Here is an 18644-nt window from a genome sequence, read left to right on the forward strand (position 1 = left end):
CCAAATGATGCCTCGGGCGGGTTTGTGGGTCCAGAGACAGACACATAGGATCAGCCTAGAGGGTCCCTGGCTACGCTCAGGATAGAAATCAAATGCAAGCCAGCAGGAGGTGAAAGCAGAGTTAACTGAAGGTATAGAGAGAGTGCAGGTAAGTCTGGGAGACTTAGAAAAGGAAGGAGTCTCACCATTGCTTGAGGTCTGGGGGTTTTTACTGATGACTGTGGTCTAATGCGCGTGTCCTCTCAGGCATCCAGGAATGGGTCAGAACAAAGACAGAGTCCTGGTGTCCACCATAAGTCACTTACTCCTGGAGCCAGGGGGTCTTGGTGTCGAGACGTCTAGCGTCAGTGGTCTGGAATACGCACATGATGGCCTCACCTGGTCACTCCTTAGATGCTATCTGTTGTGCTGGGAGACTCCAAAGAAATCATTAACTCCTTGCCCCTTATAAAGGGGACATACATGAAGGCATGTGTAGTGGAGGGGTGCAGGTCCTAGCAAGAATAGAAGCAGGAAAGGGAACAAAAAGCAGGTTTTTATGGAATCCTTCACTTTTCCTTGTCTCACAGAGATTGTGATGATGCCGGCAAGATAGAAAGCCTGTGTAGGCCCATGTGCTTTAGACGGTGAGCGAGCAAGGTCTAGCCTCCTGCCACGCAGAGGCTCAGTGGTTGCCCCCCAACCCAGCACAGAGATGACATGGACGTGACTGAGGTCTTCACCCTGGCAGTGGTAACAGATGTAGATTTGGGGAGGAAGGAATCTGAGTTACCACATGCATCCTGCTTTCTCAGGAGAGGGATGGGTCTTTCCCTAGCATGACCGACTTGGTAAGTTGCTTAGGACCACCACTAATCACCTCATATATGAAAAGGCAACCTCAACACGGTAAAGGTACCAACGTGCAATGGGGAATAGAGTGTGATGTGAGACACTGGGCTGTGGAGGCCTGGCCACCCCAGCCCTAGTTCATGAGCTGACCCACTTACCTCATGTGAGCCTGGTGGCCCAGATTGAAGGCTCAAGGGCTTTCCGGCCCTGCCATTTGACTTAGACATGTGGACTTGACCGAAATTCATGTGGGTTTTAATTTGAGAGCTTGTGTTCCCTCCCGAATCCCAGAGACTTGAAATTCCCATCTGCCTCTGTAGCACCTCACCCTTGCACTGGTCTCATTTTATATATCCAGGCTGAGAAAGGACTGGATCTCACACCTAATTAAAGGAGATCGTATTGCCTGCTGTTTCCTTTCTTGTTCATTTTCCCTTGCGCACAAGCAGTTTTTCATTCTCATGCTAAGTCCTGTCCCCGGACACCCGCGGTTTAAGAGACAGGCAGGAGCGGGGTTCCTACAAGGCAGAGCGGGCCCTCCATCACCTCTTTCACCACGAGCCGATTTCCCCTTCAGTCCTCACCCTGCTGCAGCCCCGTCCTTATTGTGCTAGCTCACAGAACACAGTCATTCAGCATACAGGACCACTCACGTTGGTAGGATTCCTTGCGTGTTTCTAGTGAATGCCATCTCAGGCTGACTCTGTATTTTTACTCTAGTGGAAAGAAGGTTGATTATTATTTTTAAGCACACAGAGAATCATTTTTATCACTCTTTTCATTTTATCCCATCGGTTCTATGTTCATACCACTGTGGGGGTATTTTTGGGGTGATGTGGTATCCCCAAATATACATAATCTTTGTAAAGTTGTATGGTTTTGTGGAGTTGAGAGTGTGGTTGGTGTTTTCTTTTCTTTCTTTCTTTTTTTTTTTTTTTTGAATGGCCCAAATGCCTATTCAGTGCCAATCTAGGAAAGAATGGAGTTAGCATTTTCACACCATTCCTTCCTATACAGTCCCTGAATAACCATCTAATCAAGATTTGTTTTCAATGGGGAACAAATCTTCTACAGTAGAGTATTTCAGATTTATTCCATTGGAATCTATACATTAATGCCCATTGGATGAAAGGACCTGCTTCACAAAAGCCTGGACATTGCCTTGCTGTGGCAGAAACTTTTTCCCACTGTATTAGTGTGAAATATAAAAGAAAGCCTGGGAAAGAATTGCTTCAGCATTGTGTGCGGGAGGAACGAGGCGTGCCTGAATGGAGAGGCAGGGTCCCCCATCGCATCTGTACCCGTATCAGCAAAGCCCATTCAGCCTTTCATGGCTGCTCACTGCGGTGTGGGGCCAGCATACTCAGGGAGATGTTTAAAAATTGTGTCTGTAAAAATCCAGCTAGGTTTGCCGGGTCGGGTTGTACACGTGTGCAAGTTTGAGTTTTTTCTCTGTGGTTTTTAGTGACGTTGGAGACATTACTGCAGGAATCATAATTCAGACCATTTCACAGTTTTTTCTGATTATCTCTATAGGGTTACCTGATTGGTTAGATAGACTCGGCCAGTTCAGTCAAACAAGCACTTTGAATTTTTCTCATGAGACTGCGAGTGTGTGCGTGGGTGTCTGAGTGTGCATAGTATGAGGACACCTTCTGCTGTTGATTGCTTCCCTCTTTGACGCAACCTCCATCATCCCTCCCAGTGTTTTTAACTTTTCTTCTATGTCCTGAAGATTACGATGGCCTTAGAGCCTCAGGCAATCTGAGTTCCATTCCTCAGTGATACAATGTTATTGAGTGAAAAAAAAAAATAAAAAGCATCCAGGAGTGTGGGTTCTAATCCCAATCCTGCCTCTTACTAGCTCTGTAAAACTTAGGGTAAATCACATAAACAATTTGATAGCCTCAACCTTTTCTTACATCAAATAATAATAATAAGACATGTCCTAAGAACATATAGGATGGTTTTAAGGAAAGACCAAGTTGTTTTATGTGAAAGAGTTTTGTACACTGTGAAATGCTACATGGGTATTAATTATTAGGATATTTATTGTAGTTTCTTCCCATAATTATCAGAAACAAGACAACTCTTCATCATACATGACAAATCTAGTGATATTGCTGTTACTGGTGCTAAGAGCAAATGTGTGTTTAAAGAGTTTTTTCACCTGTGTGGGAAAAAAGTCATTTAATAAATTCATCCTCCTCAGAGATGGTTATTTTATCAGACTCATCCAGTTATAGTGCTTAGTGTTTTACTTAAATAAAAAGAATTTAGTGATAGTAAAACTATATCTAGAAAACTCTACGTTTTAGTGTCAAGACAAGTTGTTTTATCTCTTGTGTTGTTTCATTTATAAACTTAAAAAAAAAAAAATAGATGTCTTTTAGATTTACTGAGACTATGTCCCAAGGTCTAGAAACATGAACACCATGCTAATTCAAGGGTAGGTCTAGAAGCAGCTGGAGAACATACTGAACAGACTCTTTCACACAGCCTTACAGTAGATGTATGGACACCCAGGGGCCAGACTTCATTTAGGGCAATGCATGCAATACAGTGAAGCAGGTAAGAGTGAAAACTCGAGAGTCAGGCCTGCCCAAGTTCAAATGCCAGCTCTGCTACCCATTGCCTATGTGACTTTGAGCAAGCTTCTTCATATATATGGCCTGTTTCCTCATTTGAAAAATGGGATCCCGGAGTCCTGGGATCTAGTCCCGCATCGGGCTCTCTGCTTAGTGGGGAGCCTGCTCCTCCCTCTCCCTCTGCTGCTCCCCCTGCTTGTGCTCTCTCTCTTTCTCTGTCAAATAATAAGTAAATAAAATATTTTTTAAAAAAATAAGAATACTACCCACGTGGTAAGGGTTGCTGTGACGATTAAATGAAATAATCTCATAATACCCAGTAAGCGTTTAAAAAAAAAAAAGGAATGTTTGCTCTTGTTGTTATCCTGCTCTCTGTGCACAGGGGTACTCGGCAAGAACTTAGAATTTAGTCTGCTGACTGATTCCTGAACATATTCCTGGGTTATTGGGGCCTTCCTCTGAGGCTGTACTTGGTATTAGCACAATCAGAGAGGATTCACCATGATTCTTTAATCTGGCAAAGACAGTTTGTTTTTACAACAGTGAAAAAAATAGAAATTGGAGCCCAGTGCATTATTTTCGGCACTTCACAGACCTAATGGAAGTCAGAACAAGAAGGAACTCTCTTATGTAAAAATCAGTGCAAATCCTATAACTGAAAGTGAACATAGAGCCTCTAAGCATGTATTAAGTTAACTGGATATATGTGAGGCCAACAACATGTAAAGATGGGAACAAAGGAAATGAATGAGTATATAAAAGGATGCGCTCACACCGACTGAGCTCAGACAGCATGAGGAGATCGAGTGCAGCAAGGCAGAGGTCGTGGAGCTCAGAATTTCCTGAACTGGACCTCTCTTCTAGGGGAGAGGAGAAAGAGCCTGAGGAGGTGGTCATTCCTCCCATCTGCCCAGGTCACTACCTCTGGCGGGCTACCCTTCACAAGACACGGGGATCCCAGACATAGGCCAACAATCAGTGTTTGGGCTGCCTGGTTGTGAAAGCCCACTTACTTTGCCTCTCTCAAGCTGACTGTTCAGTTGCAAAGGCCAGAATGGGGACTATAAATGAAGAACCGTTTGGAGAGAGGGATTTTTTAGAGTCATTTGAGAAGTGAGGCAGAAAAATAGGAAAGCCCTAAGCCTTCATGTTACAGCCACTCATTTTAATTCTCAATCTGTACATTCCAAATGTAACTGTTATCCCTTGTCTTCAGAGCCCGGGGTATAAGGGTGACGATGGGTCAGGCTATGGACAGCTTCCCCATAGCTGACTGTTGCCTTCCTACTGGGAGCCCTTTGATACTTCCCTGTAGCAAGTGCACAGGATACGGAATCGCCTAGGGTGATCACACAGCCCATTCCCCGTTTACTCCTGCTGTCCTCACCTAATTATTAACATTGCTCCCTTTCACTCTCAGAAGTGCCCAGTTTGAACACTAAATATGATCACCTAGAATATCACAGTCTCCCAGGTCAGTGCTGCCATGTCTGACCTTTTGAACATTCCTTCCTCATTAAGCTTCAGGAAATGCAGAACACGACCCATGTTACATATCACCAATTTAGAAAGTCCTCAAACAGATTGTGGGAGGTGACAAGAAGAGTGTGTAGATACAGAAAGCAGTGGGTGAGCGCCCTTTTATCTAGCAGGCTGTGTCCTAGAGTCTGTCCTGCAAGTGAAAAACATGGCGGCAGCTGTTTGGTGGATATCTTGGTCTTCACTGGATTTTCCAGGGGGTTTTCCATAACATGGTGTGGATTGAGAAATATACATTTAAAGTAATAAATAGGAAGGGAGTTTCTTTTTTTTTAATTATGAATATTATTGCTATGAATAAAATCAGGAGTTTTGAAAAACTGGGGAAAATGTAAGCTTTTCTGAAGGAAAAAGACCTGTCTAAAGTAGAAAGAGAGCGTTCCACGAGAACCAGTCTTCCATTTGTTTCTCAGTTCTTACGTGCTGAAGTTGTAGGAAGAGCAGGCAAATGACCCATCTGTTTATTAGGCTGTCCTACTTCAACTGGCAACCCTGGCTGAAGCTCTAGGGCATTAATAGGGATTCAATACCCAAAATAGCTGGGATCTTGTTGGAGCCAAATCCAAGGCCTCATTCCCGTAGGCCATCATCCGCGCGCAGCCCAATCCTTGTGCAAAGCATGTCCACCTCACCACAGAGCCCGCGTGTGCCTGCAAGGTCGGGGGTGGGGGTGCTTCCAGGAGTCATGAGCGTGACCCATCTGAGACCTGGGTGTTAGGAATGCAGCCAGCTAGCTCTGACCCACACACCCTGTCTTGTGTCTGTCTTGCCACCGCGCAGGTGACATCAGTTGCAAGGGGATGACCGAGCGCATTCACAGCATCAACCTTCACAACTTCAGCAATTCCGTGCTCGAGACCCTCAACGAGCAGCGCAACCGTGGCCACTTCTGTGACGTGACGGTGCGCATCCACGGGAGCATGCTGCGCGCACACCGCTGCGTGCTGGCAGCCGGCAGCCCCTTCTTCCAGGACAAGCTGCTGCTGGGCTACAGCGACATCGAGATCCCATCCGTGGTGTCGGTGCAGTCGGTGCAAAAGCTCATTGACTTCATGTACAGCGGCGTGCTGCGCGTCTCGCAGTCGGAAGCCCTGCAGATCCTCACGGCCGCCAGCATCCTGCAGATCAAAACAGTCATCGATGAGTGCACGCGCATTGTTTCGCAGAACGTGGGCGATGTGTTCCCGGGGATCCAGGACTCGGGCCAGGACACGCCACGGGGCACTCCCGAGTCGGGCACATCGGGCCAGAGCAGCGACACCGAGTCGGGCTACCTGCAGAGCCATCCGCAGCACAGCGTGGACAGGATCTACTCGGCGCTGTACGCATGCTCCATGCAGAACGGCAGCGGGGAGCGCTCCTTCTACAGCGGTGCGGTGGTCAGCCACCATGAGACTGCGCTCGGCCTGCCCCGTGACCACCACATGGAGGACCCCAGCTGGATCACGCGCATCCACGAGCGCTCGCAGCAAATGGAGCGCTACCTGTCCACCACCCCCGAGACCACGCACTGCCGCAAGCAGCCCCGGCCAGTGCGCATCCAGACCCTGGTGGGCAACATCCACATTAAGCAGGAGATGGAGGACGATTACGACTACTATGGGCAGCAAAGGGTGCAGATCCTGGAGCGCAACGAGTCCGAGGAGTGCACGGAAGACACCGACCAGGCGGAGGGCACTGAGAGTGAGCCCAAGGGCGAAAGCTTCGACTCGGGCGTCAGTTCCTCCATCGGCACCGAGCCTGACTCGGTGGAGCAGCAGTTCGGGCCTGGCGTGGCGCGGGATGGCCAGGCCGAACCTGCGCAAGCCGAGCAAGCCACGGAAGCTCCCGCCGAGGGCGGCCCACAGCCGCACCAGCTAGAGACAGGTGCCTCCTCCCCGGAAAGATGCAACGAGGTGGAGATGGACAACACGGTCATCACTGTCAGCAACAGCTCCGACAAGAGCGTCCTGCAGCAGCCTTCCGTCAACACGTCTATCGGGCAGCCATTGCCAAGTACCCAGCTCTACTTACGCCAGACAGAAACCCTCACCAGCAACTTGAGGATGCCTCTGACCTTGACCAGCAACACACAGGTCATTGGCACAGCCGGCAACACCTACCTGCCGGCCCTCTTCACTACCCAGCCCGCGGGCAGTGGCCCCAAGCCTTTCCTCTTCAGCCTGCCACAGCCCCTGGCAGGCCAGCAGACCCAGTTTGTGACAGTGTCCCAGCCTGGCCTGTCGACCTTTACTGCACAGCTGCCAGCGCCACAGCCCTTGGCCCCATCTGCAGGCCACAGCACAGCCAGTGGGCAGGGCGAAAAAAAGCCTTATGAGTGCACTCTCTGCAACAAGACTTTCACCGCCAAACAGAACTACGTCAAGCACATGTTCGTACACACAGGTGAGTGTGCAGGCCCCTCTGGAGGCCTAGAAACAGGCCATGGGTGTGAGGGGGCTGTAGGAAAGGAGGGGCAGGACAGCAAGTGCGAGGGAAAGTTTGGAGTCATCCTTCAGATTTGAAGGAGACCCCACTGTCAGCCATCTTCTAGAAGTCCCAGCAGCACCCCCATTGTAGGCATGAAGCATCTGGCCACCAAAACACAAAAATCACAGAATCCCTGTGGAGAATGGCCAAATGCAGAAAAGTCTGACAGAATTGGCAGGCACAATATCCCTTACGCACATTGGACTTTGTAATACATTCTTTAATTCTAGGTGTTTAGAGCTAGAAATATCCTTCGACATTGTTCACTCCAGGCCCTTCATTTTATAGACCGAAGTCATAGAGGCAAAACAGGGTTGAGAGTTTCCGTCTGTAGCAAGTTCTGTATGAACCATCAGCTTAAAGAGGCCACAACAAGGCTGGTGCAAACTTAATCTGCATTTGTGGTCCCCGATATGGAGAAGTAATAGACTCACTCTATTTACTATTGCTTATTCTCTATTTTCAATATCTAGAGACCACAGTCTAGTCTGGGCAGTACCTTTTAAAAAGACACTAGACTGGGACATATTCAGAGGAGTATAATTAGGATGACGAAGGAATGCAAAGCCATGGCATATCATGGTTGAAGGTCGGAGGGCTGTTCAACCTGCAAAAAAGACAACTCAGGGCATCATATAACATCCAAGTATTTGAGCTTCAGGGGCAGCATAATGTAGTAAGGCTGGAGCTCTACAGGCTACATTGCTTAGGTCCGAAATCAGCCTTAGGCACTGTGGAACTTTGTCAGCTTGGGAAAATTGCTTAATCTTTCTACACTTGTTTCATTGTCTCTATAATGGGAATAACAGTAATATATCTTTCTCAGAGTGTCGTTTTCAGGATTAAGTGAATTAATAAATGAAACTCTTAAAACAATTCCTGGTGCATAATCAGCACTCTATAAATGGTAGCTAACATTAGCACTGTTCGCTTTATTTAAATGGTTGGGAGGAGAGAGACGTTAAATTTGTTCAGTTTAGCTTCAAAAGGTAGAACTGGACCAATGATTGGAAGCTATAAAGGAGAGTCTTTCAACTGAATAAAAGAAAAGGTTTGTAAACAGTCTTAGCTGCTCCAAGATGGGATAAACAGCCTCCAAAGGGATTGAGTTTCTATAGTTAGGAGTGTTCAAGGAGAGAATGGATGAGTTTTTCATAGTGATGTTGTAAAGGGGCCTCAATCAATAGGTGAGTAGTTGGGTGAGGTGGTGTTTCATCTCTGGACTCCATGACTCTAGAACTAAGATCTCCTGACCGCCCAGCTAGTGCCCTTTTTCAGCTCAGTAATGGGACAGGCAGAGGAGTGAGAACTTCACACGCGCTCTGCCATAGAAGTGACTACATATGTGGTACGATTTCACATAGATTCTCTCGCATCTGAAAATACCTACCCCAGTGATAGTCACTGTATTTGAAATTCCTATCATGAGTCCCTCTTCTGGTATACCTCTGGTTCCAGAACACCCCTATTAAGTGACAAATGAGTTGCCAGAGAAATTTACTTACTAGAATCAAAACACATGAAAATAAATTGGTTCCTCTGAGCAACCTTGTTTCTCAGATCAGCTAGCAGGAATCTAGGAGATAGGACATAAGGCACATAAATTTAAGTTCGGAAATAGAAGGGATGGAAAATAACAGACCCTGAGACAAGGTGCCCTACATGGAGGTGAACAGCTAAAGCAGAACGTTACTTAGAATGAACTTTGCCTTCTTCGCAGTCAACTCAAGTCAAAGCATTAAGTCCATCTGTGTATGTCTTTGTGTGAATCGGTTGATTCACAATTGGTTGACAGTTTTCACAACTCCACATCAACACAGTAACTCACTACTGAATTTAGGAAGAAAATCAAGTAGTAAGTCAGTGTTAATTTAGGGTAAATGTGACTGCACTTATAACCTGAGATCAATTAAGGGCAATTTTCTATGTGGTATAGGTATCATCATTACTTGGTAAATTGATCAAATGGTTGTATTTCTAGTTATGTGGCACTTTATGGTTTACAGAGTGCTGTCACATAGTCTGTCATTTCTTCTTCTGAATAGTTGTCATATAAACCATCAAATTAAAGGTTAGGGAGGAAAGAGAGATCATCTGTGAACGTGTCTTATTAGCTGAAGTTCACTTTGCTGGTCTTGGATCCATAAACATTTCTACTCTCCCCCCCCCCCTCCCACCCTTGTGCATCTCTTCCAGTAGACCTAGTAGAAATAAAATTCACGTATTCTATTAGATCACATATTGAAATAAGCCTTAATTTTGCAACATAAAATTTTCAGTGCACTATCAAAAATTGTCTTTTGCTATACAAACACAGTCATCCAGTGGATTCACTAAAGGATTCTGTGGTTAACCCAAATAACTAGATTTGCCCATGAGAAAACCAGCAATGGGTTTGTACATTTAGACATCATGGATGCAAGAGCTACAAGTAAAGTCATTTTATAAATCTGAGTTATGCTTAAAGTGTAGGCCTTCAGATCTCTAGTAAAATATGAAGGTTTTGTATTGGTGTATATAACATGGCCACATTTGAGAACAATTAATAATACATAGATATCACTTGGACCCCTCATTTAAAAGAAGTGAAATTATTCCCATTTACTCTGAATTATTTGGCAGTGGCAGTTTGGAAGGGCCATCTGTCTATCAAGACTTTTGTCTAGCTGCAGGAGTCCCTAACCTAACAAAGTTAAAGAACAATTGGTCTAGATTTCTCAAAAGGCAAGACAGCCTGAACATGTGGAAGTGATTCAGGACCTGGATTCACTGCAGCAGCCTCCATTTCAAAACAAAGTTCTCTCCAATTTCTTAGGAAAATATTAAAAAACAAAAAAACAGAGCCTCCCAACTTCCCAAGAGCCCAGTGGAAATTATAAAAATCCAGAGCAAAAAGTCTAAATGTCGGTCTAAAAAAATTCTAGAATGTACTAGGGATACTTGGAAGAGTAGGGATGGCTTCAGTATTCTTAGCTACAATCTAATCTAAAAGAATCTTGCTAAGAAAGAGTAACTGGACCTAAAAGGAAAGGTAAGCTAAAAGGAAAAGCTAAAAGGAAAGGGATCTGGGTTCTCTGCATTATGGCTATTATGCATGCTACCCGGATTTGCATTTCAGCTACTCCAACTTTCATATCAATAGTACTTCGATCCATAACTGCAGAGAATCTATTCTGAGACGTGGACTCCAAATAAAATTCTGTGGGGCTCTGTGTTAATGATCCACATATTCATTGAAAGGAAGTGTTTGAAACAAATAAATCATCTGTTGTATTGACTTTGGAGCTAAGCTCCATAGTAGAGAACCAGAAAGCCCTTAGCTCTAAAGCACATTTCATAATGATAACATTGAAACTTGGAGTGGGGACATAAGTGAAATACAATTATACCAGAATTCGATTATTTGGGTTCAGTTTTGGTCCCTTTAATTGGCTGTGTGGCCTTAAACAAGTCACTTAGTTTTAAAACCCTCAGTTCCTTTGTGTTTATAATGGAAATAATAATTGTCCTGCCTTTTGAGTAGCTGTAAAGGTATGGTGTATTTAAGAGCTTTCAAAAAATGTAGAGTACTAGTTAATGTCTAAAAAAACCCATCGTCATTAGTACCTGAGCCCCCTCCATCCAAGAGACATTGACTTTCTTTGCTGTATCTCATATCTCTGAATAATAAGCTCTTGACAGATTTCCTTCCTCAATGGAATTCAAACATTGAATCCACATAATACTTCCTGGGTTTCCCCTGAACTTCCTTAGTAACATCAGCATTTTTTTCCACTTCTTAATGACTTTTTTAAGAGTGAAAAAAAATCCCTCACCTGACCACTCTGTCTACTCCCAAACAAGCCATAGTGGTACTCCATTTCTCCTAGGAGTGTCTCAAGTTCACTTTAGTACAGCTTCATGAAAGTTGTAAGGTACGAAACCCAGAGTAAAGGACATATTTGAAAATAAGAGAATCAGGGCACAGTGGGTGGCTCAATAGGTTAAGCGTCTGTCTTCGACTCAGGTCATGATCCCAGGGTTCTGGGATAGAGTCCCCCATAGGGCTGGCTCCCTGTTCAGTGGGGAGTCTGCTTCTCCCTCTGCCCCTCCCCCTTCTCTTGCACGCTCGCTCTCGCGTGCTCTCTCTCTCTCTGTCTAATAAATAAAGTCTTAAAAAAATAATTAAAAGAGAATCAGAGAAAACCAGATAACACAAAACCATCCTGTCATGGAACCAAGCAGGCTCCTCTATGTCCCCTCCCCTCAAGAGGAAAAACAAAAGTCAAAGGAATGGGAACAGAAGGGAAAGACAGAGGACAGAGAAGGACAAGCTTTGGAGTCAATGTCGATACAAAAGGCAATAGGGAAAATTCAAAGATAACCCTGAAGCAGTGGTTCTCATGGCGTGATCCCCATACAGCAGTACCAATTGTCAGGTCCATCCAGACCTGAATCAGAAACACTGAGGGAGCCCAGCAATCTGTTGTTTCAGTGAGCCCTGATTCGCAGTATGTTGGGATTCATTTTCCTAGAAGGCTATAGGCCATGACGAGGATGGCGTCAGGTAGCTTTGGTTACATAACATTGTTCTAGAAAATTCCACTCGTAAGAACCTATGCATTTGGAAAAAGAAAACCAGTTGAAATAACAGCTTGATTTTATTGTGGATAAATTATAACATGGAGGCAAATACCTCATGAACAAGAGGTGAGTTAAGTCTCTCAAACTGTACAAGGACCACAGCAAATGTTCGCCTGCTGGCACTTTAAAGTACTGACATGTATTACCATTATGTGGTTGTCTCTACACCTTCCCATTATAATGTGAATTCTGTGATCCAGAAATAAGTGATAGGTAGGTAGATAGATCAGTTGATCTTATTCTTCAATATACCTAACATAATACCTTACATAATAAACATTCAATAAATATTTGATAAACGAATGAATCAAATAACCAGGCTGGCATTGGAGGATTTATATGCCACTAGGTATAGGCTGCCCAAGTTTAACAAACAAAAATACAGGAGGTCCAGTCAAATTTGAATTTTGGATAAACAACAAGTGTATTTTTAGCCTAAGTATGTCCCATACAGTATTTGTGGGATGCTTAAACTAAAATATTATTCATTATTTTTCTGAAAGATTTAACTGGGTGTTGTGTGTTTTATCTCACAGTATTATCCAGGTAGAACTCTCTTTTAAGACCCAATCTTAGGACTTTCTGATTTAAAATCTGCATATGGGGGTCCCTAAGTGACTCAGTTGGTTAAGCATCTGACTCTTGATCTCAGCTCAGGTCTTGATCTCAGGGTCATAAGTTCAAGTTCCACACTGGGCATGGAGCCTACCTAAAAAGCAAACAAAAAAAAATTAAAAATAAGTAAATAAATGAATAAATAAATAAAATCTATATATGAATACAGGGTAGCATATGTAGTTGCTTAACAAATACTTTTTGAGTAGGTGAATGAATGTTCAGAAATGTGGGCATGCTTTCCAGGCAATTTAATTCATGGGACTTACACATAAATGCATTATTTTCTAGCAAGACTTTAATTTCCCTTTTTTCTTTTTTTATTTTCTAGAGAATTTATTGTATTTGCATTTCTACTTGTCTTTTCTTCACTAACAATGGTAGATGTTTGGGCTTTTTCTGAATTGTACTATCAATAGCCCATTTATTGGTGACTGGTTTTGGTCCATTAGTGTTCTCTGCATAGATGATAATTTTGTCTATAACTTTGACAAGCTCAGCTATTTCAACCATGAATTTGATATAAAAAGATATAGGAAGAGCAGTAACATAACAATGTAAGAAATAGTGTAAAAATACTAGGATCAAGATAATAATGTGATAGTCTTCACCCAAAATTTGGGCTATTACTTATATCAAGCCAGTGGAGCACTGAACAAGTATATGATTTGGTATGAAAACCTCAGTTTTATCACTCTCAGAGTGACCTTAAATAAGTTTTACAGTTAACCTGAGCCTTAATGTTTTTGCTACAAAATATATAGATCTTAATACTTTATGTGCTCTAAGAATCAAATAACATTATTTCTGTGGAAGCACTTAACCCATAAATACTGTAAAATCATCAAAGGCATTTAAGAACATGTATATTATAGTTACAACACCAAAAATCTTGCAGAATAATCCAGAGATCAGGAAATCCTTAACAGGAGGAGGAGGGGATCATCTGGCTAGGCTAGTTATCCTCTCATCTGTTACTGACTTGTTGGATGACCTCTCTATTGGAGAAACCATCTTCTGGGGACATCAATGTCTCACAGAGGTATAAGAAAAGTTAAGTAATGTTGATGAAGTTTCCTGAGATCTTCGAAGTTCTGCCTCACACAAAAATATGTTAGTTGTCCCTGAAGCCACAGATGTTTTGTAAATGCAGCCTGTCCCCCAGTAGGCAGTCCCTCCCCCCAGTCAGCCTCACAGTCCATGCTGGTCACCAGGATTGCACCCTCAGGACTGGAGGAAGGCTGGCAGGCAGTCCCCCAGTCTTATCTCAGGGGTGTAGGCCTCTCTTCAACTGCACCTCTCTGGTAGAGAGCAGACTCTTCAGTCGGTGAAAGCTCTGAGTGACTGTCTGAGCGCCCTTCCATTCTTGCTGCTGAACCTTTCCCATTTTCTGGTCCCACCTTGGTGTTCTCCATCCAGGCACTCCTTCTGCTTTCTTCGCCAGAGACCACCTTCCCCTGTCCATACTCTCCTCTTCCTTCCCTGCCATCTGTCCTCTTTCCAAACTCCCTGTCTTAGTTTTCTGGTCCCTCAGCAGACTCATCTGAAGAGGAGGGTGTTGTGCTTAGAGCAGATGATGGAGAGGCCAAGAGTATGGGAGAGACGGGTGGGCACATCGCTTCCGAAAAACATCCCAGTAACAGCATTCATTGTTCTTTCTGCAAGCCAGGAGAAGCCTGGTTAGAATGAGAAAGAATCAGAGGAATAAACGGGTTCTTGCTCAGCCCCCACTACAGAAGCGACTATTTAGAATTGGGGTGTCTCGGCCCAGTCGCGTATCTTTTACTTGAACTTTGGGCAGATCCTCTGTATCTGTGAACCTGACAGGATGTCTCTTCCTTTTTTTCTTCCTCACTTGTCAGTCTTGGTAGAGTGTCAGTGCTGGTCCACAAGAAGGAGTTTAAAAGAGGCTCTTTGGAGAACAGGCATCAAAAACTGGAGAAAAGTATATGTGTTTGCCACTCCCCCCATACCACTGGAATCGTAAAGGACACTGCCACCCCCTCGGTTTCTCCCCTTGCTGTGTGGTTTCTTGGGCTCCAGAACTCAGTTGTCACCTGCTCAGAACCCCTCTGTCAAAGCTACTTACTGACGTTTTATTCATGGTATCACTTCTTTGATTAGCATATATAATTGAGAGCAGACAGTACCCTTAACTCTGAATCCTATAGCTGCAATATAATCACTTGCTTTATTGATAAGCTGAAAGTTTTGTGTTTTTTTTTTTTTAAATCCTGGGTTGGCCTCCCCCATGTAATGCAAGTTATTGCTCAACTGATTTCATTTATCATCAGTTCCTTTCTACTGAAAGGAACGGTTGATTTTTTTTTTCCCTTCAAATGATCACATATTCTGTGTAAGTGCTTTATCTTTTTAATTTTCAAAATGCCCTCACAAGGCAGGTACTTCTGTATTATTCTCAAGTTACAGATAAGGAAACTGAGGCTTATAGAGGTTAAGTAACATACCCAAGCCACTCAGCCAAGGAAATGGAATTCATATCTTACTCCCATATCTGTATAGCCCAAAACGAAGCAGTTTAAAGTGAAGGGGCTTATATGAACTTCTCCATTCCCTTATGTTATAATTCTCGTATCTGCTTTGGACTCTGTGTCTCTTCCTAACGCATCCAAGGACTTGCTATTCCTGGCCAGAGGCTCAGACCTGAAAAGCCATCTACTCCCAATCATCTTAACTCTTCATTTCTCCACATTGAAAGCAACACTTAGCAAACCTCCTCTGTCTCATGTATAATGTTGAAAGCCTTCTTAGGGTCCCTATAAGCAATATGCAGGAAAAGAACAAGGAAGAAAAACACTAACATTTCTACTGAGGGATACTGTTTCAAATCCGCACACATATAGAAATGAAAGCTATGGCTGCCTGATTAATCTGAAAATAAGCCCCATTTAGTAAGACAGTTCTTGAAATACCAATGTTCTACCAACACAGCACCTTAATAATTATAGAGAGCGTTTTCCTTTAAGGAGCTCCCAAGTGCTTTGCAAACATTTTTCCTCATTAACTATCATACCATTTTCTGTGGCAGGGAACGGAACAGGGTATTTTGTCCTATTTAAAATGTGGGACTGCTAATGCAGTGAGTGATGGAAGCAGTCTGCCCTCAGGTCATGTGCTGACAAGGCGTAGACTAGGGTCCTCAGGGGTTGTGGGTCAGGATGGGCAGAAGGCCACTAAGTCTGCAAAGGGCTACGGCAAGGGCTTGGTCCAGCTCCTCACTTTCAGAAGGGGAAATGGACCCAGGGAGACTTAGAAAAGCCCAGGGTCACACAGATAATTAGCAGCTGAACCAATACTACGTGCGTGCAAACAACATACAGATGTATGCTACGAAGGGAAAGATAACTACTGTGAAGAATCAATTTATAGTCAGTTTAGAAGGTTGTGAAAGCAAAAAGCCTTCAGAATGACCTTGCCTGAGGAAAAACACACTGTAAGAAGGTGAACGTTTTCAAGCAGCGAGAGCATTTTAACATAAAGTTTCAACTTTCTAGCAGCCAAAATAGCATCTGGAACTTAAGAAGGCAAGTTGCCCATTAAAGGTGACAGGTGAAGTACATTTTAAAAGATAGTTGACCAGCCCACTGTAGCCTCTATAAAGTGTACTCAAGGCCCATGGACGGCAAAGACCAGCCCGAGTTCAAGCATGCTTACAGCTGTTCCAACTCAAAATAACTTGCATGACTGTCTCTCTCGAGGAATCTCTCATTTCCAAAGAATGTATCTACATAAACACCATGCATAGCCTAAATGCATCATTTGGGAATGAGGCTTCCCCAGATTCGCCCATTTGCCCAAAAGTGAACTCCTCTTCTTTTTTTTTTTTTAAGATTTTATTTATTTTATTTGACAGAGAGAGAGATCACAAGTAGGCAGAGAGGCAAGCAGAGACAGAGGGGGAAGCAGGCTCCCTGCTGAGCAGAGAGCCCGATGCGGGGCTCGATCCCAGGACCTGAGATCATGGCCTGAGCCGAAGGCAGCGGCTTAATCCACTGAGCCACCCAGGCACCCCATGAATTCCTCTTCGAACCTGTGATCCTACTGACCATACTGTCCCATCAGTGAGAACCAAAGGAAAGAAATCAGAAGAGAGTCTAGAGGAGAGGGAGCTAAGCCAAACACATTTGTGAGTAACTAAGGGAAAGAGAGTTCAAAGACCAATGACCTTGGTTAAGAAATTTGTGGAGGGAATTCCTGAACAAAACAGCCATTTCTTACCATCCCGCCCTTCAAAACATATCCTTTAAGTTTACAAACACAGTGAAAAAGGTTTCTGATGAGATAAAGTTTCACAAAACTTTGAGTGCAAAGTTGATTCTGAACATTGAGTGCAAACACTGGGCCTGACCCAGACGGAGCACCGAATGCATGCTGATTGTTTTCCTTGCCGTTATTACTCTGACACCTCAGACCTCTTCTGCTTCATAATGGGAAAAATGGAAACCCAGTCAAGGCCCATATTTTAATTGGAAGTTAACTCCGTTTTAAGAAATAGATTTCCTACCCCGATACACAGTCCAGATGTTGAATTACAATAACCCTAGAGAGTTTCAAAGGCTTTGAGCTTTACACTGGGTTGTGGAAGAGTACAGAAAAGGACTTTCTTCTCCAAGGTGGGTGCCTCCACTAGGCAATCAGTAATGAGGTGGGACAGAAGGAAACACCCTAATGCATTTCATCTCACCTGTCAAGGGCAAAGCTGAGAACTAACAACACCAACAAAATCAAGGCTCTGTTTATCCGAAGGGTTGTCACAAGCCCATGGACATTACTTATAGAGGAATATTTCATGTGGTCAGTTGGTAACAATATTTTTATTTACCTTAGTCTCTTTCACAAGCTTGAATGTTTGGTTTCTAAGCCAACAGCAAACCAAAGCAGTAAACTGAGGAGAAAGAAGAGTTTCAGCCAACAGACTGAGAACAAAGAAAGAGAAAGCTATTTTTTATATTGACCCAAGAGTTCAAAAATGCGTATGGAACCATTTAATTGGGGTTGGGGGGTGGAGAGGATAGTTTTATAATAAGAATACCATGCAAGTATTCCCACACCACCCTTGGTGGTCTGCAAAGTGATTTCATATGGATTTATGTCAACACCAGCACAGTGAGGTAAGAAGGACCGTATACCTCAGAGGCATCTGGAGATCTGTCAGAGTTCCGTGCCGAGGGTCGGAGCCCAGATTTGAACAGGACCATTTGACTCTGAGATCATTGTGTTGTCCACCACCTAGTCAACCTCCACACCAGACAAGGCCAATCCGCAGCTCAGGGCACTCAAGACAGAATAGCCAATTATCTCTAATGTTACATTTCAGGAAGATTTCTGTCAAAAATAAATAAAATTGAAAGCGTAGCTCTTCAGAGCAACTTGCTCCTAAGTTGGCCAGTATTTTCCAGACCTATCACGGCAAAGTGCCTTTACTAGATAGAATCCTGGAAATAGAAACCATCCCCAAAGAGCCAGGCTATGTAACCACCATCCTTAGTTTCTAAAGATTCTAAGGAACCCGAAAGATCCTTCCTCTCCCTGATTTCTTACATGGGTTTGATAAAATTAATGGGAAACGCAGGGTTAAATCCACACATGAGTGACGACAGGGAAAAGGAACCCCTAAATGTAGCCCTCCCTTTTCTCCACAGAATGACCTTTGAATACCTGTGGTGGGGAGTGTCTTGTAGCTTTCCAGGAGAGCCATTTTCTGGCATGGGGAGGTGGAAGATTAGCTTGTTCCGGCATCACCCAAAAACAAGGTTTCTCAGAACAGGAGAGGCCAGGAAGGACTGAATCTTTCCAGTAGAGGGTGAACCAACCAGATTTTTTTTTTTTAATTTTTCTGTTTGTGTGCGTGTGTGTGTGTGCATGTGTTTTGTTTTTTGTTTTTGTTTTTGTTTTTTTCGTCTTGTTTCCCTGTCTCTCATTCTCCCTCCCTGGCTGTGTCCCGCTCTGTTCCGCTTG

The 18644-nt window shown here is 43.8% G+C and overlaps 1 protein-coding gene across 39 annotated transcripts in view; it reads left to right on the forward strand.

The window, feature by feature from the left end:
• The window catches only part of ZBTB20 (zinc finger and BTB domain containing 20), an 816455-nt gene that overhangs the window by 772977 nt on the left and 24834 nt on the right, over nucleotides 1–18644 (forward strand). For all 39 annotated transcript variants that reach the window (XM_059164023.1, XM_059164028.1, XM_059164024.1 and 36 more), the window contains one exon: nucleotides 5739–7343. In XM_059164023.1, the coding sequence (XP_059020006.1) occupies nucleotides 5739–7343 (1605 nt within the window). The remainder of the gene's footprint in view (nucleotides 1–5738; nucleotides 7344–18644) is intronic.

Source organism: Mustela lutreola, chromosome 2, assembly GCF_030435805.1.
Source record: "Mustela lutreola isolate mMusLut2 chromosome 2, mMusLut2.pri, whole genome shotgun sequence".
In the NCBI taxonomy this organism is placed as follows: Eukaryota; Metazoa; Chordata; class Mammalia; order Carnivora; family Mustelidae; genus Mustela; species Mustela lutreola.